General features: G+C 35.9%; 1 protein-coding gene across 11 annotated transcripts in view; it reads left to right on the top strand.

The window, feature by feature from the left end:
- NBEA (neurobeachin) overlaps positions 1 to 27595 on the top strand; it is a 521005-nt gene that overhangs the window by 257996 nt on the left and 235414 nt on the right. For all 11 annotated transcript variants that reach the window (XM_048081219.2, XM_066989702.1, XM_048081215.2 and 8 more), the window contains 3 exons: positions 2176 to 2240; positions 18000 to 18108; positions 21816 to 21982. In XM_048081219.2, the coding sequence (XP_047937176.2) occupies positions 2176 to 2240; positions 18000 to 18108; positions 21816 to 21982 (341 nt within the window). The remainder of the gene's footprint in view (positions 1 to 2175; positions 2241 to 17999; positions 18109 to 21815; positions 21983 to 27595) is intronic.

Genomic DNA, 27595 nt, shown 5'->3' with positions numbered 1-27595 from the left:
GAAGTCCCAGAAGATTCATGACATGAACTACACCTGAGATGTAGTGTAGTTATTTAAGCACTAAGTTGCTAATAACCAAATGTGTATGCTATGCCTCTATTTGCCTGTAGCATAAATGGTCCAGTGGTCACTGCATCCATTACATTTGGTGTATGCATGTCTTTCTGCTTCTTGCATCTCGAGGGTGAGAAAGATTTTCTGTGGAAACTAAGATAATATATAAAAAAAAAAAAACTTTTTCACATTCTTTGAGCAAATAGTTCTAAGTCTTAATTTCAGTTCTTAAAATGTCTTTTATTTTTGTTATTTCTTATTGGTGGATTAATGGAGGCTTGGACTATATGGCAAATTTACAGTGAAGCAATGCATGAACTACAAATCCTGGTTTCTTTGTATTTTTGCATTGTTACGTTTCCATTAGTTTTTGATGGATATGCGGATAGGCTTCATACGCTTTCATCATGAACCAATGAGATTTTCCATCTATGAAGACGTAGGGAGAGATTTGTTTGCTACATCTGGTGGCATTTTAAGTACCTTGAGACATCTCACCAATGATCAAGTTAGGTGGTTTAAATTTCGTGCAGTATTAAGACATTGAGCAGGAACATCTGACAAAAGACTTGCAAATATGTCTTAGCCTTTTGCGGACACAGGTAGACAGGATAAACAAATGTACTTAAAATATCGCTAGGTGTCTATATTAAAGCAATTGAATCCTTTCCCTATTAGTTTCTCAGATAGACTTTGTACTATACCAAGGACTTAATTTCTTTCAAAAACTAGATCACTAGACTTGCTTCAATCACTGGTTTTGGAAAAGAACAAAATGAACTCCACTGAAAAAAAGATCTTTTACAATGGTTTTCCAGCCCAAAAGCTAGTGGCTTGAATGTTGATACTCTGTATTCCATAACTGAAACTTGCTTGCTCAGTAATGGATATACTCATTGGGTATTAGCAACTTTCTTCTTACAGAGCCTATCAGGAGCAGAAGAATTGTTTATTATGATTTGTTTTGTTTTTAAAATGCTTAAGTTGGTCAAATAAGTGAATTTTTACAGTAAAAACCATGATTAGTGGCTCGTTTTCCCAACAGTTCTTTGAGAAAATTTCCTCATTCTGTGCAAAACTGTTTTTCCTGCCCATGTCAGGAGGCAAAACTTGGGAAATTCTGCCTGTTTTTATTCCTGGAAAAAGGAAAGTAAAGCAGAATAGCTCTGCAAATCTAACTCTCTCTACCTGTTATTGTTTATAATAAGTCTTAGACTAGATGATTTCTCTCTAAACTGTAATCCAGCGGATGTATTTTGATTTTCTCTGTATAATGAAAAGGAAACGTTTAAATAAAAGTTCTAAGGAATTATCCCAAAAGAAAATTATCTTTACTTTTTAAAGTGGTAGCTTGATTTTTTTATTTTTTTTTTAGTTCAAGAACCAAAAGACAGTTGAGGGGATAGAGGCAGTGTGTTTTATGACATAAATCTGTTTATGTTACATTAAGAATTTTGTCTTTAGTCAAGTGGTATACGAGGTAAAAAATAATTATCTTTTAATGTTCTATTAAATGGTTGAAATTGGTTTCAAAAGTTTATCTTGTAAAACCATGTTAAAAGGAAATAAATAAATAAATAAAATTTAAGTTTCAGATTATTATTAGCTACTGATTTTGCTTACAGACATAACGGGGGGAAAAAAAGCAGAGACTGAACTCAAGGGTGGGTGGATGGTATATAGATTATTCCCTGCCTTACATGAAATGTACAAGGTGTAACAGTGAAGTGAAGAAGATGATGCTGCCATACTTTGTTGCATCTAATATGTTCATTAGGCAACTGCATGAATGGAAAAAACAATATTTGTTTATTTTCTGTGTGTGTGTTTTCAAGACAAGGAAACTAAAGATTGCTTAAGCGTAATACAGAAAATATGATCAGCTAAACTTTATTTGAAAATTAGAATAAATTACAGTTTTTACATGATCAGGTCATCCTTTGTAAGGGAGAGGAAAAAAAAGAGAAGAAAAAAAAAAAAAAAAAAAAAAAGAGCAGCATTAGATTAAGAAGTCCAGACAAAATTACAAAATTCAAGCTTCTTAGGAGGTCATCAGGGTCAGTTTCAGAAATGTGATTTAAAGTCCTTGGGTTTTGATCATGTTATATTTTATCTTCTTAGGAATGGCAAAATTCTATTCAGAAGAATGCAGGACTTGCATTTATTGAGCTCATCAATGAAGGAAGGTAATTAATTTTAAAGCTTTTGAAAAAGTAGTTATTTTGCTTTTATTCCATTGGGTGATAATACTTCCTCACCATCTGTTCCAAAAAGATTGTGAAAAGGCCATTATAATTAACAGATTTATTGTATAGATACTTAACATTGCAAATATTTAATTTAGAAATATATAAATTCTATTTTATTTATTTTTTCATTGGCAGAAGGAAATAGAGACCCCATATAGTTATTTGGGTTTGTTTGAGATTTGAACCACCATTCTCCTGAGCAGCAAGGTTGCTTTACCCAGACAGTCCAGGAAGCCCGATCTGTAAACCCATCTGCTGCTCCATCTGTTTTAGAAGCACAGCATTTATTGTACAGATGCACATCTTTATACTGTCAGTTCACAAGGATTTTATCTAAAATTTTGGGTCCAATTTTAGTCCTGGAAAGCATGTAAGACACCATGTTTATAAGAGCTGCCTTGCTTTTGCAAGTTGTTATTATCAATCCACAAGTAGTTTTAATGCTGTATCTGTATATATGTTCTACTCTGTGCAATGTTTGTCAATACTTCCAGTCAGCCAGCTGGGCAGCAATGGGGAAATGGGGACTCTATGGCCTAGCTGGTAATGGAATGCCAAAGACAAATGCAGCCACTTGTGTAATGTGTGTCATTTCTATTGGCCAGTAAATTAAATCCACTTAAATCTAGATGTTTTGATAACTGCACTTGAAAAAAGTATATAGCAATATGCCTGTTGAAGAGATTTTGTTTTATGTGTGTTTTGTTGTTTTTGTTTTCCCCAAAGATAGCTCATAATTGCCAGTAGTAAAGTATCAAATCTCTGTATTATAGGATACTTTTTGTCTAGCTGATATTTCAGTGGCTAAGCCATGCATTCATTTCAGAGGAAAAGCAGAAAGCATTAGAGAATAGATAGGAACATTACAATCTGGAAATCAGGAACATGTGCCTTTATACCCAGTTTTTGGTTGGTGTAAATTTTCTTAGATTCCATGCAGGTACTGAAGTTACACTACAATTATAACAGTTAGCAGTGTAGTCTGTTCATTGGAAATTTTTTATTGCTATGAAGCAGCTATTTGAGTTTACATTGTAATAGGGCTCACCTGAGTGAGTTATGTACTGCACCTTATGCAGTAAATATTATACGTAATAGACTGAACAATTATATTAAGTTTATGTTTTTTGGATAATAGTGTAGAATGCCATTTTGATCCTTTTTATTTCTCAACCTGACTAGTGAGATCAGACATTATTGCATGCTCACTATTGATAAAATGTTAATTCTGAACAAATCCCATATCTGCATATTTTTAGCAATTAGGTATTAAGATATCAGTGGACCCTTTTCAAAATAAAATAATATTGAAGAACTGCTACTTAAATACAGTCAAAGGAATGTCTAATCAAACTGCCCTTAGACACATGTTCCTCTATATACTTTTGTCATAAACATGTCTTAGAACAAGCGTGTGCATATTACTAGAATGCTCTTCTTTGCAATCAGCCCATCCATTTTTAATTTATCCTTTTGGGGATAAAGATAACAGTCTTTTAACTGAAAATTGTTATAAATATTTATTCTACTTAATAGCTAAACTTGTGAATGCAATTCATCAATCATAGCTAGGGAATGCAATTGTGCAGTTGTCAACAATTAACAGGACATAAACAGTTGATGAATGTGCAGCTGAATTAAAGTGCTCCCTAGGATAACCTGAAATTATAAACTGGATCATTTAAAAGAATCTAACAAAGGATCTTTATAATTAAAACAAAGCAGGGTTAATGGGATGTAAAATTGCATATAATTACTGTGCAATAATGATTGAATTTTAAATTATTAAAAGCAAAATGAAGACTAAGAATACTTTGAAGGACTTTCTGGGTTAGATTTTGAGAGGCCTGGGTAATAAATCAACAGTTTTGAGCAAGCTTTTTCATTTGAGGGTGAAGGAAAAAAAAAAAAAAAAAAGGTGTAATGCAGGGGATCATAATTTTTAATATCTTCAGTTAGATGTCTATCTGTTCAAATATATGCATGGTATCACAAGGTGATTTTCTGAGTACCTAACTTTAGTTTGTGCGGTAAATCATTTGAGTGCCTTTCTGGTCTTTGTCTTTATTAGAAATGTTCTGAAACATAATATTTCAATGTAGCTATAGTAAAAATAATAATAAAAATTAACATCTATTTTCCTGCCACTTTAATAACTTGTGTTTTCAATTTAAATTTATTGTGTTCGTTTCTGGTTTTATTTGTTTTAGATAATGTTTTACTAGGAACGTCTGAATGAAACATATTTGTAGAATTGAGAATATAAACACTCTGATAGACTTTTCTAGATTAATTCTGAATTTGTTCTTGATTGCCTGTCAAGTTAACAGTTGTTAGTATAACAAGAGTATCTGACTATAGATTTAAATTAATGCTTTCAAAAAATATCTGCAAAGATATTTAATTTCAGAGTGTAGAATAACACTGTCTATAATATAGGTTTAAAAAAAGATTTAGAGACATCCTGCTTATCATCTTTAACTTTATGCTTCTTTTTAATCAGTCTCATGCTATGAATATGTGATGTTGAGGGTATCACACATGTCAAGAGCTTCACTGATAGCAGTTTAATTAGGATTTTAGATTTACGTTAGGGTATACACATAAGTAGGTTTCTTAAATTATGAGCTGGATGCATCTGCAATGTCAGCTGTATGAGGGGACTTAGAAAGAGTTTGTTTAACGAGGAATGATGTGGGAGGGACATTATAACCCAAGTTTAAGTGGACTGGTGATGGATAAGGTCAAAAGAAAAAGGATGCAGGGGGACAAGAACAACAGATAAAATAGGAAACACCTCAAATATGTATACAAATGCATACAGCCTAGGAAACAAGAAGGAGGAATTACTCCACATGCAATAACAAAACTATGGCATCACTAGAATGAATGAGATTTGGTGGGATAACATTACAGAAGTGCTGTGATGGACAGATATGGGTTCCTCAGGAAGGACAGACAGAAAGCAAGGAAAGAGTGTTTCCTTCTGTGTAGAGGCAGGTAAAATGTACGGATCTTTTCAATGGGACAGAGGACAGTCTGACTGATAACTTGCAGGACAGGATGAGAGAAGAGGCTAGTAAGGGTGACATCATGGTGTGAGGTTGTTACAGGCCACCCATTCAGTACAAGGGAAATGAAGAAGCATCTTTAAATAATTCAGGAAGTACCTGAATCACAAACCCTAGTTGTTGTGTAGGTCTTTAAGCTTCCAGACATCTGCTGGAAGTATAACAAGTCGGATGCATAGAGTCAAGAAGATTTCTGGAGGATGTTGGGTATAACTTCTTGATACAAGATGAACCAACTAAAAGTGACACACAGCTGGATCTGCTATTCACTAACAAGCAGGAGTTGCGTTTGGATGTAATTAATGTCAGCTTGGGCTATATCGACTATGAAATAACAGAGTTCAAAATACTGAGGAAAATGAGGATGGAGAGTAGCAGAGTAAAAACTTGATAAGTGCAGATCTTAGCTTATTCAGGAAACGGATAGGATCCTATGGGAGGCAGATCTGGAGATCAGGGGTGTTCCAGAAAGGTCTCAGGATTTTAAGTACAATATTTTCCAAGTGTCCAAGTACAAGAACATCCTAATACTCAAAAAAAAAAAAAATAATAATAAAAAATGTATTGAGATTGATTTGGCTAGCCAAAGAACATGTAATAGAATTCTGATGCAAAAAGAAATTATCATAGAATCATTAAGGTTGGAAAAGACCTCCAAGATCATCTGGTCCAAACATCCCCCTACCACCAATGTCACCCTTTAAACCATGTCCCTAAGCACCATGTCCAACCTTTCCTTGAACACCCCAGGGACAGTGACTCCACCACTTCCCTGAGCAACCCGTTCCAATGCCTAACCACTCTTTCTGAGAGGAAATTTCCCCTAATTTCCAACCTGAACCTCCACTGGTGCAACTTGAGGCCATTCCCTCTTATCCTATCACTAACTATCTGTGAGAAGAGGCCGACCCCCCGCTCCCCACACCTTCCTTTCAGGCAGTTGCAGAGCAATAAGGTCTCCCCTGAGCCTCCTCTTCTCCGGATTCAACAATCCCAGTTCCCTCAGCCACTCCTCATAGGACTTGTTCCAGACTCTTCACCAGCTTTGTAGCCCTTCTCTGGACACACTCCAGGGCCTCGATGTCCTTCTTGTAGTGAGGGGCCCAAAACTGAACACAGTATTTGAGGTGTGACCTCAGCAGAGCAGAGTACAGGAGGACGATCACCTCCCTGGTCCTGCTGGTTACACTATTCCTGATATTCAGGATGTAGTTGGCCTTCTTGGCCACCTGGGGAACACTGCTGGCTCAATGTTCAGACAAGCATCGACCAACACCCTCAGATCCTTTTCCTTTGCACAGCTTTCTAGCCACTCTTCTCCAAGCCTGTAGCGTTGCATAGGGTTGTTGTGACCAGAGTGTGGGACCCGGCACTTAGCCATGTTGAACCTCATCCTATTGGCCTCTGCCCATCAATCCAACCTGTCCGGGTCCTTCTGCAGGGCCTTCCTACCCTCCAGCAGACGGAAAGTTCCCCACAACCTGGTGTAGTCTGCAAACAAGGATGCACTCAATTCCCTCATACAAATCATCCATAAAGATATTAAAGAGGACGGGCCTCAACACCGACCCCTGGGGAATATCACTTGTGACCAGTCAACAGCTGAATTTAACTCCATTCAGCACCATGCTCTGGGCCCAGCCATCCAGCCAGTTTTTAACCCAGCAAAGAGCATACCCGTCAAAATTATTCAGGAAGTGGAAGTAGGGACGGGCTAGAAAGGAAGAATTTAGAAACACTGCTGGGGCATGTAAGGAATGATGTCAGGAAGGTCAAGGCTCAACTGGAAATGAGACATCTAAAAGGTATTAAGGGCAGTAAGTGATTCTGCCACTTCATTAGCAGTAAAAGGCTGACCAAGGGAAACACTGTCTGTTGTTGAATGGAGTGGATGATTTAGTGACAGATAAGGCTGAGGTGCTCAATGCCTTACTTGCCTTAGTCTTCACCAAGCCTCTGTGTTTAGTGAAATGGTTCAAGGAGAACTACAAGTAGTGCATGAGGACTGAGTCAAGAATTCCTTTAGAGAAGCTGTCCAGTGGTAAAGAGAGTTCTTGCAAGGGATCTCACTATCATCTCTGAAAAGTCAAGGAAATTGGGGAAGATCAGTGATGCCTCGAGAAATGCAAATGTTGCAACCATCTTCAAAATAGTCCAAAAAAGACAAAGAACTGTAAGCCTGTCAGCTTCTCTTCTATCCCTTGGAAAATCATGGAGCACATCCTTTTGGAATATTTCTGACCACACGAAGGAGAAAATGATTGAGAAAAGTCAACTCGGATTTATGAAAGCTAAACCATTCCTGACCAACCTGTTTGTCTTCTATAATGAAAGAACTAGATCTGTGAACATGCAGAGAGCAGTGGACATCATTTATCTTGTCATTAGCTAGGCTTCCATACTGTCTCCCACAGTACTCAGGTATCAGAGTTAGAATGGTACAGTCTGTATGGGTAGACAACTAAATATGTAGAAAACTGGCTATGGGATTGGGTTCCAAGGGTTGCAGTTAATTGGTTGTACATTACCTTTATGCCTTTGGCAAATGGAGTATCTCAGGGGTCTAGCCTGTCTCAGAGATAGATGCTACAGATCATTATCAATTAGTCTTCCAGGTATGGATTTCTATCCTCATTCCACTTACATTTTCTTCACCCTTTATATTTTCACAACACTAATCTATTAAGGGATGACCTTGTGCTTTCATCTAAAATCGTTTCCTTTCCTTTTTTTCTTTTTCTTCTCAAAATTTCCTCTTTTTCAATAGCAGGAGTAGTCTGATCATAACAGAAATTTGAGGAAACATGAGACTGTATTTCTTCTCAGATTTAAAATTATAAGCTTTATTTCTGTAATTTCATCTCTACCTAAGTCTGATTTCTGCCTGTTGCCATGAAAATACACACTTTTACATATTGACCTACCTGGACCTCAAGACATACTTAAAATTCACAGGAAGCCTTTTTCTTTTAAACCCTGTAGTGTTAAGAGTTTTCACCAATTTCCTGGAACGAGTGGCAGAATGTTTGAAAAGACTGGAAATTTGTGTTTATTTAAATGTAGATGAATTACCGATTAAATCCTGAAAAAAGATTAACAAAGACTTACGCTGCATTCTTTCCATGTCACCTCAATTAGGATTGTTGGGTAACTGCAGAAAACTTTCTTTTGGACATCTTTTATTGCAGTTTGGCAGTTCTGTTAAGTTTGGTTTGTGGTAATTGAGTTCACTGTCTGCAACTCTTAAATGCTCAAGCCCAGTGTTCAAAGGTATACCTGTGGTGCCATTTGCACCACATCAATCATTTTTGATTTATGACTTGCATTTGCAGCTAGTTACCTAAATACACCTTGAAGAGCTCATTTAGTATTTGAGTCCAAGCTTACAGGGAGAAAAGATGGGGTTCCTGGCTTCTGTCTTGACAGTGGTCTTAATCATGGAAACCTTGAGGTCAGAACAGGGAGCTCATCTGAATCATCTAGAAATGCAAGATCACATGGTCTTCAGGCATCATGGTTACTATATAGCTGAGGGCTAACAGAACAGTTCGCAAAGGATTCCAGTCTGATATGCAAAATCCAATGTATGCAAATCCAGGCAGAAAATAGCACTGAGGTACACTATGTAAATATGAAAAAAGGTGTTTGATCGTTTTCTCTTTGACAGATGTAGCCAAATTCTGTTGCTGTACTGTTAGCCTCACCAAGAGTAACTTCTGATTGGAGGAATCCTTTATTAACTGTGAATGGCTGTTCTATGGAAATTCATCGTAAATGTTTTCTTCCATCTGTAGAAGATTCCTGTCATAGATACTTACATAAAATTAGGCACTGAATGTTTGTATTTCTGTGCCAGCTGAGGCATGAGCTTGAGCTCCCTGTTAGATTAACTTTTTATATAATTTCACATTCTTTACTACAGATGTCCTAGCCCTGCCTCCAGACTAGTAGTCAGTATGTGTTGGACAAACCATACACTGTTATGAATACCATTTATTCACTCATATATTCAGTATAGTAGGTTCAGTGGAGTTCTTAGACCTGTTTCAGTTTTTGAAGCAACTTCCAGCCTTCTAGTCTTCCTTGATCAGGTCATATCTCAAAGCTGAGGCTGATTCTGAGATGCAGGCCATCTCAGTTGTAGCTGTTGTTTTGGGATGTTTACTAAATGATCTCTGTTTTAAAGAGACAGTTTCATCTTGATTTAAAAAATTCTTACACAAAGTAGAAAGGCTTTATCAGGAGTGAATTAGATTCTTTTTAGTCAACTCTGAGTGACAATGACTCTTACTGGTTCTGTGGAATTTCTGAAACATTAATGGTTACTCTCCATAAAGTTTATCTTGCCAGTGTGTTCATGTTGTAGAGCAGTAGCTGGTCTTTGCATGTTGTACTTTCAAACTTTTCTCTAGTAAATTCTTCATCATTCCCCTTTTGCAAGAATTGGGCCTCTGTGCCAGACATTACCTTCTAAAGTTTATGGGAATTTACTTTCAAAGTATTTACAGCAGCACCTCATCTTGTAGAACTTCAAACTGTTCAAGTCAGGCTAGTATATGAATCCTATTATAGGTACCAAGTTCAATGATAGGTTTCATTTCTTATGAATTCCATTAAGAGTAATAATTGTCAAAACAACTGTGTTTGGTGAAAAGTGGCATATTTCCAGGCTGCTTCTTGGAAAAATTAAGCTGTGGGCATCTGATGAAAGTAAGTCAGAGAAACATCTGTTTCCCTGGACATGTGAGTTGGCAGAACTTCAGGAATGAGTAGAGGAAGCAAGACCTTAGCTAAATTATAACAAATGTTCATTTTGTAATCTGTTTTGAAAGTTACTGCTTGGGACTGATCTGCTTTTTTAGTTTATCTCAAACAAAAGAAAGATTGAGTAACATAAGCACAATTGTTTTATCTAGCAGTATAACAGCTAAGAGCCCTCTTTCTCTGTGTGTCAGATTACTACTAGGAATAACTGACTGCAAGATAAGAGTCAGCTTAGAATAACGAAATACAAGTTTTCATCCTGCATTTTTGATGGGTGTAAAAATAGCTCTGTTTGTCACAACGTATCCCAATTAAAATTTAAATCTGTTTGCAAGCATGTTACAGTTTCTGCATGTTTCCAAGACAGTTTGGGACAGTTTGGACAGTTGGGTATAGTCTTAGCACTGTCTCTGTTTCCAAAAATCCAAAAGATATTGTCCCAGGCTCTTATTATTTACCTGAGTGACTTCTTAGAATGTGGAACTCCCCAGTCCAGCCTTTTTAAAAGTGTTTAAAGTGTTTAAAGTGTCTGAAACACTGGACATCTAATTGTTTACACATACTTTTTCACAATTTGCTTTAAACTGTAAGTGCTCTAGACTTCTAAAGTAACCTTACTGAGGACACAATTACGGAAAGCAAACTACATGGTTTTAAATAATTTCTTGCGTACTCCTAAACAACATTTGCAAATAACTCATGTTTATGAATCAGCATGTCCTGAGATGTTCCCTCACTCAATGTGCTCTCTGCCATAAATCTGAGATACTTCAGTTTTTAGGTGAGGGAAAGCCTGCTCAGTACTTGCATTCTTACAGATATTGCAGCCCCATCATGCTTATTTTTCAGCATTGGCATATCTAAATTCTAGTTTTTATTTCCATTTTCCATACGTTCAGCTAGAAATTTCACACCCATCTGTACAGAAAACTCACTTCCCTGTAGAAGAGTACCAGGATTTGAGTCATAAATGACCTCAGACTACTTTGTTGGTGGATTCTTTACTGGAAATCATTTGATTCAGTCTAAAAACAAATCAAACCCATTTCCTAATAAGGGAGCTTTAACCGTGGTTCATAAATTTGTTGGCATTAATAGAAATCAAGTTTGTCTTGATAAAAAGAAACCATAAGTTACCAAGTTACTGTTTCATCTTTACCTTATCCTGTAAGAATTGCAGCTCAAAGGATAAAAGTTTTGCTGATTATCAGGTCCTGACTGAGATCAGCTCATCTGAGGAAGGACAGGGCAACACATTTGGCTTCGATTTTGGTAGGAGTTTCAGTGGTACAACTGAATAAATGGATAAAGCCAAAACCTTTTTTAGACCAATTCTGGTTTGGTCAATCACAAATGACTAGGAAACATTATAAAAAGTACAGCAAGTCTGTGGTGACACTTCTCAGACAACTCCTTAGCCCCGTGGGAGGACTACTTGTATGGGGATTAATAAGCAAGACCAAAGGGCCAAATTCATCTCTATCTCAACATCAGCATGGACTGATGTTCATCTATTAGCCACTCTCAAAAAACCTTGTATAGGATGAAGATTTACAAGAGTAAATAAGAACATTGGGTATGATTCAGTCACAAGAAATGTTCAATTGTCAGTGATAAGGAAGTGTCACTAAAGGATATGTTTTATTTCCAAAGAAGAATAAAAGTGGTATTGCTCTCAAATTTAAGATTTTCCCCTCTATTTAGCAAGTGCATATGCATTTTTTGTACCTCAAGCTCCTCATTATGTGGATTGGTCACTCTAGTGTCATAGGATGGTTTGGGAAAGATGCAGAGAATAGAATTTTATCTGAAAAGGAGTGCTCCATAAAAATCTGTGAATGGGAAACATAATTGAGCAGATGACTGAAATATATATATATATTGATATATTGGATGGGTTTCAGACCTGTATTGATAATGATATTGTTATAATAACAACATTATTATAAGGTATTTACATATTATATAATGTAGCAGTATGAAACATGAAGTTTTTGTTCTTGAGCATATATGCTAGAGAATTAGTTTATCTTTTGGAAATGTCTGAAGAGGTAAAAGACCAGTCTATCATAGAAATTTTCTTGTAGAAAATTGTAGAATATAGAGATAAGCAAAAGGAAAATACTATTCTAGATTTGCGTCAGAAAAGATATTACCATTGAGATACTGCAGCATTACTGTTACTATGTAAATAATGCTGAGAATTTGTCTATAATAATGCTGCCAGTCTGGGCTATGCACAGTGAGGAAAGGTGAAATCAGTCTCTGAGATGAGTAAACCCCAAAAGACAATTTTTACTAAATATTCTGGCATAAAAGAAAAGTTAAAGAGAGCTGTATTATTTAGCCTAGTAAAGTAGGGACAGATGGAATATCAGAAGGTCGTAAGAAAGAACAAGAATTAAAACTAAGGCAAACATTTGCATAAACATGAAACAATAAAGACTACTGAAGAATACATTTGGACTGGAAAGTAAAGAAAGAATTTTAACTTTCAGAGGAGTTTCTAAAGCTGTGCTGGAGGCAAGAACCTTGATCACATTTTCACAAATCAAAGATTTATGAGTCAGATTTCATGAAAACACATTTCATAAACTAAAGACAGTTTATGAAGGAATTTGTATGATGTAACTGCATTTTGTAGTGAAGGAGTACAATTTCAGATCTTTGTCCCTCTCTCTTATTTGCAGTGCTTGAAGGAATTTTTTTAATTTTTTTTTTTAATTCATCAGTAGTCTTCAATACTATCAAGTGTGAGATTTTTCCTGGTTTGGGATCCTTTCTGAATCTTTTTTTTTTTTTTTTTTTTCAATGACGATCCACAAGATAGTCATAAGCACTTGTTCTCATGCCAGAAAAGTCTGAGATTTCTTTTATTTTAATCTTGTGCCATGCATGTGATTGAGTTAGTAGGATTTACCCAGGCAACTGAGAGACAACTAGGAGATGAACCTGAAGATTAGAGGAAAGCAAATGTCACTCCTTCAGGAAGGGCAAGAAGGAGGACATGGGAAACTACAGGTTGGTCAGCCTCACCGCAGTGCATGGGAAGGTGATTTAACAGCTAATCCTGGAAACTATTTCCAGACACATGAAAGAGAAGAAAATCATCAGGAGTAGTCAGCATGGATTCACTAAGGAAAATTCATGCCTGACTAACTTGATAAGCTTCTATAATAAAATGAACAGCCTGATGGATGAGACAAGAGCAGTGGATATTGTATTCCTGGACTTCAGTAAGGCCTTTGACAGTGTACCCCATAAGATTGTCATAGAGAAGCTGTTGAAGTATGAGCTGGATTTGCAGACAGCAAGGTGGATCAAAAAATGGCTGAATAGCTGGGCCCAGATGGTAGTGGTCAGTAGTGTGAACTCTACTCGGAGGGCCATAACAAGAGAAGTACCCCAAGGCTCAATACTGGGTCCAGTCCTGTTTAACATCTTTGTTAACGATCTGGACGATGGAGTAGAGTGCACCCTCAGGAAATGCAGGGATGACACAAAAATGAGTGGAGAAGCTGACTCACCAGAAGACCACGCAGCCATCCACAGTGACCTTGACAGTCTGGAGAGGTGGGCTGACAAAAATTTCATGAAGTTCAACAAGGATAAGTGCAGAGTGCTGGCCCTGGCAAGAAACAACTCCAGGTGTCAGTATGTGCTGGGTGTCACCCAGCTGGAAGGCAGTTCTGAAGAAAAGGACCTGGCATTCCTGGTGGACACCAAGCTGAACATGAACCAAAAATACGCCCTTGCTGCTAAGAAGCCTAATGTTATTCTTGGCTACATTGGGCAAAGTATTGCCAGCAGGTAAAGAGAGGTAATCCTTCCACTAGATTCAGCACTGGTAAGGCCACATTTAGAGTGCTGTGTCCCTCTCTAGGTCTCCCAGTACAAGAGAAGCCTGGACATCCTGGAGGGAGTCCAATATAGGGCCACCAAGATGATGAAGGCACTGGAGCATCTCTCCTATAAGGAGAGGCTGGGAGAGCTGGGACTGTTCAGCCTGGAGAAGAGGGGGCTCAGGAAGGATCTTATCAATGTCTATAAATCGCTGAAGGGAGAGGGCAAAGAGGATGGAGCCAGCGTCTTTTTGCTGGTACCCAGTGCCAGGACAAGAGGCAATGGGCACAAACTAGCACATCGAAGGTTCCCTCTGAATATCAGGAAGTGCTTCTGTGCTGTGCAGGTGACGTTGTTCTGGCACAAGTTGCCCAGAGAGGTTGTGGAATCTCCCTCCTTGAAGACCTTCAAACACCACCTGGACATGGTCCTGGACAACCTGATCTATGTATCCCTACCTGAGCAAGCGGGTTGGACTAGTTGACCTCCAGGGGTCTCTGGCTACCTAAACTATTCTGTGATTCCATGATTCTGTGAAAAGCAGCTTGAAAATACAGAATAACTTCCTGTTAGAAGTAAAAATCAGTAGCAAAAAAGTTTTTTTTTTTAAGTAGTGTTTTTCAGTTTGAGATGGTAACAAGTTTCCTTGAACAAATACAGCAAACAGATAAGCAAGCTCCTTTTCAAAAGCCTCTGCGAGGCATCACTTCCCTGACTTTGCAGTAGCTGCCTTTCCTTTCAAAAGTAAGATGAAATATTTAAATGTCTTGATGCATTATGCTTCTGTTTTCTGCCCTACATTCTTGCACTTACAAATCAAAACATCATGACATGCAAAATTTCTTGTCAATGGCCTAGATTTGAACTTTTCTCTTTTTCAAGGCTGTTTTTCTGGTAAAGGATTTTATGACTACAGTAGTTCTTATTAGTCTTCTAGATGCAAAAGCATAGTTTACCTAGTCTTTGAAGTTCTATCTCCAATGTTTGTATATAAGTGAATCACTATATGTCTCTTATTAGCACTTATTGGTACAATATTGTTTAATGCTCGTACAGTATTGATAGGTCATGGCCTCACTTTTATCATAATCACAATGTGCTGACTACCATACAAACATTTTTTTGTCTTTTTCTTGAAGAGATTGGCCTCAGTAGTAGGCATGTGAGTACATGAAATAGCAGGCAAGAAACAGTTAAAATAATACTGAGAGATTCCATAGATAAGAGTTTTGTCAACAAACAATAAGGAAGAGAGAAGGTATGTCTATAGTTTTAAATAAAACCAAATAGCCTGGACTAGCCTATGTTCATACGACTTAAGGTTAGCACCTGAGAGCAGAGTGTCTGCATCTGTCCTACAGACCACTCAGTCTAGGTCTTCCCTGGAGTCTGTATAGTTCCCATTTCACTTCATTTTGCCCATTTAGTTCAGATTTTTTTTGAATAATATAAGGGCTACCCTCTAGAATGATGGTATGTTCTACGTGTGCTGGGGTATGGGATGAAAACACCTGCACAACGTTCCTGGAAAGAATTTAAGTTGATTTGGTCTTATCTATGCATCCTCAGTGCACAGTACCTTGAACCATGCCCAAAATGAGTTGGGGGAAAGCTAGTACTTTGAGTGTTGTAGGCAGTCAGGACCATGTGCTCAGGCATACTCATTGGTTCCCTTTTATTTTTCATTTCCTTTACTTTAGAACTGTGGACCCTAAAGATTTGCAGCATTTCCAGGTTACCTGAAATCTGGGTAAATTTGTGGTGTCCAAAAGCTGCGGCAACTCTAAAGTTGTTCCCAAAAGGATCAGAGTTCTCACACTGTGGAGCAGAATGGTCCATTAGAGGGGTTGGAGATAGAACTTGGGTCACCAGCAGTTTCAGCCATCTGATTTGAATCATCTCTGCATGTCTATAATTTTTTTCATTTTTCTGTAAAGCAGAGAGATGCCAGTGTTGACAGATTTTTGTTTGTACATATATATTTTTTCCCTGAATATTGGCAAGAGATTGGTTTATAACTTGCAAAATTAACATTCTCTGATAATCTATTTGAAGCCCCCTGTAGGTGTTTTAATGTGTAAATGGGCACTCAGAGAGTGTGAATGCTTCTTATGACAGATAAAGACGACTAAGATGAAGGTAGTATGTATTTATCATTGCCCTTTTGGAGACCAGTTCATGAACAGAAGCATCTTAGATTATTTTTTGAGGCATAAAAGCCATGTCCAGATGTCCGAAATAATAAACCCAGCGGATCCGAGCTAATCCGGATTTCTCACCAAATTCCAGGTAGTAGGGAGAAACCTATTGATGTCACCTGAAGCCATCCTGAAATGGAAATCCTGCCTGGACCAAAACTGACTCAGAGATACTGAATTTGCACAGTGCTTGAGTAACTCACTGATTTATTCCTTCAGGAGGGATGTGCAGTTAGTAGACACTTGAAATCTGTGTGTTCAGTTTTTAAATCCTTGCTAGTTGATCCCTGCTCATTAATGTCGTAAGGAAAAGTTCAAGAAGACCTGCGATGCGATGTAAAATTTGACTGGAGGTGGTAAACGCTCAGTTCTAGTATTTTCTCATATCAGAGAATCTTGTTAAAGTCATGAATACTCACACATAATCCATTTATCTGAATACTTTATATTAATAAAATACTAAAGCATATCTTTCAATAGGGTAGATTTAAAAATACAGCTAAATTTTGAAGAGGACAATGGAAGCAACTTCAGTCTTTCAGCCTATGCTTTGTCAAAAACTTTTTAATTTGAAGAACAATAGCAAAGAAATATCAAAAAGACTTATTAAAAGGATGAGTATCTGTTGTGAAACCTTGATCCAAGTTTGTTTGTCCTTATCTCTAAACAGAGGTCCCAATATTCATGTCTTTCCATGCCACATATCCATAGTAAACATTCAAGGAAAGTGATTTTCTTCCTTCACAAATGGCAGATCACACCGAAGGAGGCAAAAATAGAGTTCAAGTCTTTCACCTTATGGGTATAACACGCAGTAATTATGGATTCCATTTCTAATAATTATGACTTTGATTTGTGGTGCTCCCAAGCACCCAACCTTAGGGTGGGATTGACTAGTAACTTCATGTTCTTAATATTGGAATATCTGAATTTGTGTGCTTCTCTGATGCTGCAGAAAGGAAAATCCTAGACCACGTGCCCATTTGGCACAAAGAGAAACAGTTCTTCCTGATCCTAAACAGACAGTCGTGTCAGATCTTTGCATCCTGAAAGATATTTCCTCCCTGCTTGTAAGAAGAGCAAAGCAATTTTGAATAGAGTGAACAATCTTAGGTATGGACAGTAGGGACAAGAAACCAGTTGGTTCCATTCTTCCTGTCCAGTGAGACATCAACATTATTAATAATGCAGTGTTGTTTATGTTGCAATTTTACTATATGTATGTATTTGATGTTTTTTCTGAGTCTTAATTTAACATATCTGATTGAAATCCTCAGTCTCAAGTTAATCTTAATCTTTTTTTCCCCCCTTTTTTTTTTTAAGTAAAATTTGTCTACTCCTGATATTGTAAAAACCTTGGAAACATGATACATTTTTTACTTCATTGTTTTAAAAACATATGGGAGATATTTATATTATTTTGCAATTTTAATAGAATCTTAAATCTCAACGTCATGATTTTTCAAGACTTTGAAAGGGAATATTTATATTTAATGATATAATGGTATCAGTAAGAGTTTAAGTAGTTGTCTAGGTTTTTTAAATGATGCTGCAATATTCATATTAAGACTTCTGTTAAAAACATACTAGAAATATACTTCCATATTTTCCCTTCAATAAGAAATAGCAAGCTTTTTCCATGTGACATAATTTCTTTGTGTACTTGCAAATACCAAAAATTTTGAATAAAGGTAATTTTTCATGTCAACTAATTTAGCAATTACATTGTACTAATTTCATGACTTTTTTCATTTTAAGTAATAAATAACTTATATAAGTACCTCAAATACAAAGGTTGATTTTGATTCTTCTTATTTTAGGTTATTATGTCATGCAATGAAAGATCATATAGTGCGTGTTGCAAATGAAGCAGAATTTATTTTGAACCGACAAAGAGCTGAAGATGTCCACAAGCATGCTGAGTTTGAGGTAAGCCTAAGAGTTGATGCATTTTTGCTTTTCTGTTTTCACTCAGTTGGCACCTAGACTGTAACCCCATGCAATAAAGATTTTCTTCTTCCAAGAAAGAAATTTATATTGAAGACATTTCAAAACTAGTTTTTAAAAGCCTTGGTAAATGTCAAACACAAGGAACTGGTTTAATTTCTCATCTCCTCACTGAAATTCATGAAAACGTTTACAGCTTGAAGAAATCCCTTAATCAGAATGTCTGCTAAACTGGTATGGCAGACCCTTTAGTTTCACAAAGAAGTTTTCTGATTTATTGCAAATAGTAATGCAAGTCACATTACTAATTATTTCTGTTGGATTTTATCAACAGTAAGTTCAGTAAGAAAGAAAAACAGCTAATATATATAAGGCATTTCAAAAAATTAAGAAATATAAATGTTTTGTTATAATTTGTATTTTATTATATTTTTGTTAGGATACTTCGCATTTTGGATCTCCTTAGAGAATTCACTTTCTATAAATTACATACTGAAACATGATAATACATATTTTAGCTACTAGTCATTAACTAATCATTAACTAACTAATCATTAACTACTGACAATGTGTTTATATTGCCTGTTCTTTTTTAAGTATTGGAAGAAGTAGCATAGCAGCTGGATCCCATAAATCTATAATTTTTGCCCCTTCAAAGGAGTCAAATTTCAATTGCTTTTTTCATCAATAAGTGTTGTAATTAAAAGCAAATTACTTGAAAATGATGCAAATATACAAAAAAGCTATTTCAAAAACATTTTTTCAAGTTCAGTGTTTAACATGTTTTTGATGATTCCTTCGGGATTAATTTTGTTCCTATCCAAAAAAATGTCATGCAAAAGTAGTCAAATACAGTTAAAATTCATATTTTTGACATGACTTTCTCAAATATAATTTTGCATTTTTAAACTGCCTTTATACAACATTTCAACATCACTTGTTTTTATTATTTCCAAACTTGCCTGTGTTTGCATACATTTGTATATAAATATATGTGTACAAGCACACTTTTCCATGTGTTTTAATGCTGAAGTGACCTAGAATTGAGATAGACTGACTTAGTATTAATGATAATAAATAGCTGTATCAATTTATTCATCTGTCAGAAAGTGTCAACAAGCACCTGGTGGCTAGAAATCCAGTAATCTTAGTTTTGATGAGGTTTCTATCTCATTGAAACAGCTCTCTTAACTGTACACTTTGATGTACTAGTTCTCGTGCTCCTTGACCTAGCTGAAAAGTGTGAGACACAGAGATATCTGTTGTCATTTTCAGTACACATAACCTTTACTTCATTTTGTCAGAGCAGACAGCAGACACTTGTCATATGGGATTGCAACAACTTTATTACTAAGAATATACTGGATATTTCAAACTTAGATAAAATCACATTTACAATTAAGTGTGTGTCAGAGTGAAGTTTCATATTGCCTCAACAATAAATAACATTTGATATTTATCACAGAATCAAGCAGTAACCTAAGATGACAATAGAAGATTGAGTTATCTGTTCTTTGAAGAATACATTGAGCTATAAGATCTGTCAGAACTCTATACAAAATGAGAATATTCAATTAACTTCCAGCTTCTGTTAGCAAATAGGATTTAGAATATTAACTAAATTCCCTAAAGGAATTGCCTTAAGTCAGTCTTATTGTCTGGTGAAGAAACCAAAACATTTTTCATATATGAAATTTTTCATTATATTTGTCACATGAAAAACCTCAGCTACATATTTCAGATGAATAAGATAAAATCTGAAAGTCATAAAAGAAAATTATGATATGTAGTCTGTGTTAAATATGAACCTCAGATGTACTTAAATAAGGTGGCAGTTAAAGTCTGAAAGAATGTTTTATATATTGCCTTTAATAATGGTAGGTATATAACCAAACATTTTATTATTCATCCTACTTGAAAGTAGTAAGGACAAAGAGATTTCTGGTAGTTTTCTCTTGCATAATTGTAAATCTGTCATTTTGTTTTAATAAGCTGTATTGGTATATATTCTGGGGTTTAGCACATGTTAATCGTTGCTCTCAGCAAGAAAAGTGAGTGGCTATTTTATTTTTACCTTTTAAACTTTAATTGCATAATTATGGATGAAATTATTTGGCCCAAGCTGCACTGAGTTATTGCATTGCCTGCATAATGGGGAGGCCTTGGACCAGCATGTAAATTTTATCCTGTGACTACAGTTGCAGTCAGGGCAGGAGAAATTCCTCCTAGAATGGTTGCTTTGCAGTTAACTTCCATTTTGTTAACCTTTGTAATTGTTCAGGAAGAAAAATGAAAATTTAATTTTACTGTCCAATGAGCTGGTGAAATATTAACCTCATTACTAAGGCAGATCATTGTACTAATTGGTGCTTCACTGTACAAGAAGATAAATTGAAAAATGAATTAACCCTTTATGAATTAGTGTAATGATTGTTCTTTTCCAGATAGATTACTTGAAATAATGGCTATAGCATAGTGGAAAGACCACTATTAAAATCTTACCAAATACTAATGCGATCAGTAGAAAAAGGGTAGTGTGCAGAAATATGAAGAATAAGTACAATCTACCGTGAGGTATGCTAAACTGTAATTGCTTTTTAGAATATTAGAATATAGTGGTCTATTCAACACTAAGTGTTACAGTAGTGAGTATTGGTTGAACATTCTAAAATGGTGCACAATAATCTGTGCATGCAAAAATGTAGGTCTTTTAAAATAGGTAATTTTCAAATTAGCTCTTTTGAGAATAAACAAGCTTTTGTAATTTACACCTAGAAAATGATGTAATTGACTCCTTTTAATTACTATAGCTACATTTGCTTTAGACATTTTGAAAGGATTTTTACTGGGAGGAGAAATTGGATTTAATCTTAACATGGTTTTGAGAAAAGAAATGGAAAATTTATATTGATCTTATACATAAAGGATTTATCAAAACTAAAATGTGTTATTCGGTTTTGACAATTTTAGAAACGAATTTGCATGAATAATTACAGCATTTATTTTAGAGTTAATTACCTGTTAAAGGAAACATTATAAAAACTTTAGATCTTACTCAGTTGTAAAGATGTTACTTTTTATCCATTAAGATATTTTAGAAGTTGTGTGTATGTTAAGAAATTTTTTCATTTTATAAGACTGAAAATATACTTCTTAATTTGATAGTCAAAGGAGTTTCCCTTTAGCACCCATAATAATAAAGTTATATTTTTATTTCTTTAATTTGAATTGTAGATTTTATTAAGTTTAAGAATCAAGCCCAGCATACATATATATATATTTATTTTTTTTTCTGCATGATTGGTTTGAAGTAGAATTTACTGTATATTATGTCATACATACGTTATACCTGTATTTTATGCCTGAGAATACATGAAAATTTTACAAGACCAGCACTTAAGGCATACCCATGTTCACATACATACACATGGAGATGCACAGTTTTTAGTTGTAATTCAGATTTTTTTTGCCATTGATTGCCTTTTAAATTCTACATGTTCTGACACCTTTCTTGTGAATTAAATATAGTAGTAGAACCATTTAAATTGAATGGTGTGTCTGTTCCTCTTAAAAGTATTTTAATGAGCTTGTTGGTTCTTGATATGTTTAAAGAGTTTTAGTACATAACCATTTTAAGGTGACTCCTAAATAGCCTATCTTTTGTCAAGTAGTTGTACTTTCATTTCTAGTCACAGTGCGCTCAATATGCTGCTGACAGAAGAGAGGAGGAGAAGATGTGTGATCATCTTATCAGTGCTGCTAAGCATCGAGACCATGTTACAGCCAATCAGCTAAAACAGAAGATACTCAACATACTAACAAATAAGCATGGTGCATGGGGAGCTGTTTCTCACAGGTAAGCTGCAAACATAAAATGTGTGGTTTAAATTTTAATTTCGAAGTTTAAGAGCAACAGTTACTGTATAACTGAAAAATGAATATAGTAGGAGTTAGAATTGCTAAAACATTCTTTCTCTGCTAGTCTTTTCTTCAACTGTTTCTTGAAAAGTCCTCTTTGCTAAAGATTCAAAGATAAAATTCCTTGATAGATTGCAAACATAATATTTTACCATATTTTAAATAAATTGTAATGGGTATTTGTCAATTATAAAGCAGATATAATACTGATACTGTTGGTGTATCAGTAGCTTTTGAGGCTCCTAACAGTATTATAGCCTCTCTGAGTGAAATGCTCTGAATGAGATACTAAGAGAGAGAGAGCTTGCCATACAGATGTCAACAAAGGAAGCGTGAACAAAAGATCAGAGAGTCAAAATGACATGTCTAGCATTATAGTCAGTATTAGAACAACCAGCAGAACCGAGTCACATGGGTTGCTGTCTAATACTTTCTTCTGTTTATATCTTTTCTGTGCAAGTGATAAAGCAGGAAGGTCCACTGGTAAAACTTAACTGTCCTACTACAAAACAGTAGTTAACACCAGCTGTGCAAAAAGTCTATACACTTAAAGCAAAACCTATATGTCTGCTTGAATTTATCATCTAAAGCTGAATGCAACCAAAGTGCACTCAATTTTGCAGGTGCTCCTGTAAAAACAAACAAATAAAACAAAACAAACAAACAAACACTGCATGATCCAAAATACAAAATTCTTATGGTATGTGATAAAATATTTGAGATTTTAATCAGATCTGTGTTGAATACTGTTTTTAAAAGTTTATTTTATTCAACACAGAGATGAAATGAAACTTTTTCATATGTCATACCAAAAAAACACAAAGCCTTGCTCTTCTGAATCACAAAAATAGCCAGTGGCTAAGGTGCTGACCTTCATGTGGAAGAACTGAGCTCAAATTACTCTTTTCCTTCACGCAGAGCAAGGTCTTGAACCTGGGTCTGTCATCTGAGTGCCCTGTCTGCAAAGCTAGAGACTGGCAAGTCTCTTTCTTTGTGCATTCTAGCCAATTAATAAATTGATTATTTATTCAAACTGGGACAGCTCAAACAATAGAGATTGAGGAAGTTTTGCTCCCAAATATCAATTTTTTATAGTTTAATTTCCTTCTTGAATCCTGTTTGTCTGCTCTGAGTCAGGCAGAGCAGAACAAAAAGTTCCATTTTAGCTGAGAAACCTTTTCAGTAAAAATCTAGTTAAGACTGATATGCTGATTAAAAAATAAATAAATAAATATAATCCATAGATAAATACTTTCTTTAAGGAAAAACTGTCTGAATGTAGCTTCAGCTTATTAGAAAAGATGTTTGAATAATAGACTTGACACATCAGTAATAACATTTTATAAATACCACGTATACTGTTAATTCTTTTTGTCATTCTGTCTAGTTGGTTCTTGAAGTTTACAGTGTAAACTAAAATGCAGTTTTTCATATTCATCATCCTCATATCTTCCAAAGAAAACACAATTTCCTGGATGACCAAGGAGATGTATTTTATTTTTATTTGTTTAAGCTGGAGTTCAGTCTTAAAGAAATTCTATAGTCTAACATCACAGACATTCTGGTGGTAATTAAAAAAATGACATTAAGATTCAACAACCATGTTATCTCTAGTTGAGGCTTAAAGTAGTGTATCTGTAGACTTGAACCTGATGAAAATAAGTGCAATTTTCAGTCCTTTTAATGTCTTTGAATTTTTTAAAAAGTTGTGCCTCAAGTTCGGTTGCAGACACTTTGCAGGCTTTGGTCAGTTCCTCTCCATGTCATTGGTCACTAATTCTTACAGTAGACTATCTCCTCCTTGGGTCAGAAAACTTTCCTCTCTTGCATTGTTGAAGGCATACTAAGTGTCAACAGACCACTGCTGCAGCTTTTTTTCGCTTTTTAGTCCGTGATAGTTTTTGATGGGCCATGAAGCAGCTTGACACCTTTGACAAACCTATCAAATTTCTTATATCAAGAAAAATAAATTCCTATTTTATTCCTATCATGCCACTTCCCCTGTGTGCTTACTTCTGTTTCTTGCAGTGCCGCTTTCCCATTTTGGCCACATATAGTGCAGCTGTTGTCCTAGTTGGTTTTTAGCTACAGGCTACTTGTGGCTAATTTTTAACGTAGAGAAGTGAGCAAGTTGACAGTACAGGGTCTCCAAGTGGGGTTCACCATTCACAGGAGCTGAACAGGACACATGTCCTTGCACTTTAGGTCCTACCACATGTGTCATGACAACTGGGTAATCCATCACAGAAGCGCACTTTCTGTTAAGAGACCTAATGGACTGTAAAGGGAGAGGCCTATGACACCAGCAGATATGGGAAGATGACCAGTTGGAAAGCATCTACACCTTGTTAAGAACCAAGGTCATTCGTTCTCAGTGAGCAGATTAAAAAGACTTCAAGTGCAGAAAAGAGAGAGGGCTCGGGAAACTATTTAGGCACAGAAATCAAAACCTGTTGTTAATTAGGTGGTTTCTCCAGTACTTTTTATATAATGGAAATTAAGATGTAATCTAAAATTTTACATTCCTGTTGTCTCGGCTGTCAACATGCTGACAAAACATGTTTAAAGTAATGATTTTTGATTCTTGATGGAAAATTACAGTGTTGGCAGTCTCTCCATGCTTTCCTATGCCCCAGAAGATACAGTCTTAACTGGAAGAGAGCTACTAAAAAAAAATAGTTTGGCATTCCAGACATCTAGACCTCTGTAGTGACCACATCACTTCTGTCAGGAAGAATTTTTAGAGATTTGAAAGCACATCACCAATTCCCTGTTCAGCTCTTGAATCTGAGAACATTGTTGGAAACTGCAAACTAAAGAAACATGACACACTGGTGGGAAGGGATGGCATCCAAGCCTTGACAGGCTTGAGAGGTGAGGCTGTGCGAACCTCATGAAGTTCAACAAGGCCAAGTGTAAGGTCCTGCAGATGGGTCAAGGCAATCCCAAGCACAAATACAGGCTGAGCGATGAGTGGATTGAGAGCAGCTCTGAAGAGAAGGACCTGGGATTGTTGCTTGATGAGAAGCTTGATTTGAGTTGGCAATGTGTGCCTGCAGCCCAGAAAGCCAACCATATCCTGGGCTGCATCAAAAGCAGCGTGGACAGCAGGCCAAAGGCCCGTCTACTCTGCTCTCACGAGACCCCACCTGGAGTACTGCATTCTATATGCCTAAGCTATAGGGCCCCCAGCTCAAAAAGTACATGAACCTATTAGAACAAGTCCAGAGGAGGGGCACGGAATTATCACAGAGTTGGGGCACCTCTCCTATGAAGACAGGCTGAGGGAGTTGAGGTTGTTCCATCTTGAGAAGGCTCTGGGGAGACCTTATAGCAGCCTTCTGGTAACTAAAGGGGGCCTACAGGAAGCCTGGGGAGGGATTCTTTATCAGGTAGTGTCGTTATAGGACAAGGGGTAATAGCTTTTAACTAAAAGAGGGTAGATTTAGGTTAGATAATCAGAAGAAATTCTTTCATCTAAGGGCGATGAGACACTGGAGCAGGTTGCCCAGAGAAGTTGTGGATGCCCCATCCCTGGAAGTGTTCAAGGCCAGGTTGGATGGAGCTTTGGGCAACCTGGTCTAGTGGGAGTTGTCCCTAACCATTCTGTGATTCTGTGAAATCCTTATAAGTTCCAGGAGGGGAAGGTGAAGAAATAGGTACCCAATTTTGCATGATAAACGTTTAGGAATAGCAATGCCTTTTGATATCCAAAATGGGTAAGATAGGTTAGAATCTACTTTTGGAGAATGAGTGTGATTTGTAAGAGCTTCAGTTCTCTATGATATACACCATTTGCTGCCACTGATATACTGATAATTGCACCACGTAGTATATATATATTATATATTTTATATATACATACACGTTTTTATTTCTCTGTGTGTGTGTTTTAAGGTAAGGAAGAGTTTTAAGTCCTTTAGCAAAGACGCTTATGATATAAAATATTAACATCTGATTTTCTGAAATATTATATAGCTGTAGAGAACATTTTTCCTAGTGTTGAACATTCAGCACAATTAATTTGTAAGTCCCCCAGCTTTTGTGTTTGCAGGTACTGTTTTTCCACACAGCATCAACCACCATTTACTATGTTTAATATATATGTGTCATAAAGTTTACTTTTTGTTCATTTATAAAAAAACAAAGAACTAACTTAACTCCTGGAAGCACTGTGATTACTAAGGAAAAAAACATGGGGTTGATGAATGCAATTCTGTAGATTTGCAAATTATGAATTTAAAATGTGCTATCATAAGCTCTTTTCAAAACGTCTTTAGCAAGAAGAAGATAGCTGACTTTAAAAAAAGATAAAGTCATAGGTTACTTGCATTTCAGTTTCCTTCTTAATTAGCTATTAGTTTACAAAGAAGAAATTAATTATATGTGAGTGCTTCACCACTTGAATAAACTCCTACAAAGACAGTAACATTGTACAAGCTGTCCTGGCCTGTATATTAACCAGTTAGTATGGTTGGAGACTGTCTGAGAACCTATTTACTCTTTCATCTTCTGTCTGAAAATGGTAAATAACACTGTTTTCAGAATTTTTTTTTCCAAAAGTGTTATCTTTTTAACAAATATTTTCCCTTCACTTCTTGAAGAAAAAAAAAAATTCTTTTGCTCCATTTTTTGCAGGTGTTAGCATCAACTCCCCTACAAGAAAAGGAAATTATTGAATCATCTTATTTTCTCCTACATATCTCAGACAAAGAGTAATAGTATTTATAATATGTCCATTTATTTTGTTATAAATCCTGTTTGTGCCCTTAAACCAAACTAATTCTGTTTTTCTCATTTGGGCAGCCATTTTAGATAACTTCAGTTTAGATATCTTCAGGTTAGATATCTTACACTAAACATAGAATTTTCTTTTTGTCTTTCTTAAATTTAGCGTTATACCAAATTTAGATATCTGCATGTTTTTTCCATTCAGATGAGAAACTGATGAGTTGGCTATTTCTTTGATGCATTGCCACTTATTCACAGTGAATATGCAACATCCTATTTCCTTCATCTTGGGAAGAATCAAATGGCGTTGCATAGCTTATCTTTCAAAGCGACTTTAAGCCAGCACTTACCCTTAGATTTTTTCAGGGTTATAGTCTTCATGTCACGACATATGCTTCTTTCTGTCTTCTCTGTCAGCTTCATATGGTGCTTCTCTTCCTTCTCATCTGCTTCATTCCCCATACACATCTTTCTTTGAATATATATATGTATGATATTTTAAAAAAAAAATGTTTACTGAAACCTGTCTGGGAACACAGATCAAATTGCTTCTCAGCCACATGTATGCCTATGTTTTGGGCTGTAATCTGTCACTGTGCTTGTTTGGAGGGTTCTGTTATTTCAGCTGCTTGGTTTAATCAGATACCACAACTTTGTAAAAAATTTTTATTCAAGAATACTTCACATATAGTTATTCTTACAGTTTCTATAAGTTTAAGGCAACCAAGGGCAATACAGAAGAGGTCTGAGTTTCAGGTTCTGTTCTAAATCAAATACAAACTATTTGTCATTGATATTTTCTCATTATCAGTTTTGATAT

Source organism: Anser cygnoides, chromosome 1 (genome assembly GCF_040182565.1).
Source record: "Anser cygnoides isolate HZ-2024a breed goose chromosome 1, Taihu_goose_T2T_genome, whole genome shotgun sequence".
Lineage (NCBI taxonomy): Eukaryota > Metazoa > Chordata > Aves > Anseriformes > Anatidae > Anser > Anser cygnoides.
This window is presented reverse-complemented; position numbering and strand designations above follow the sequence as displayed.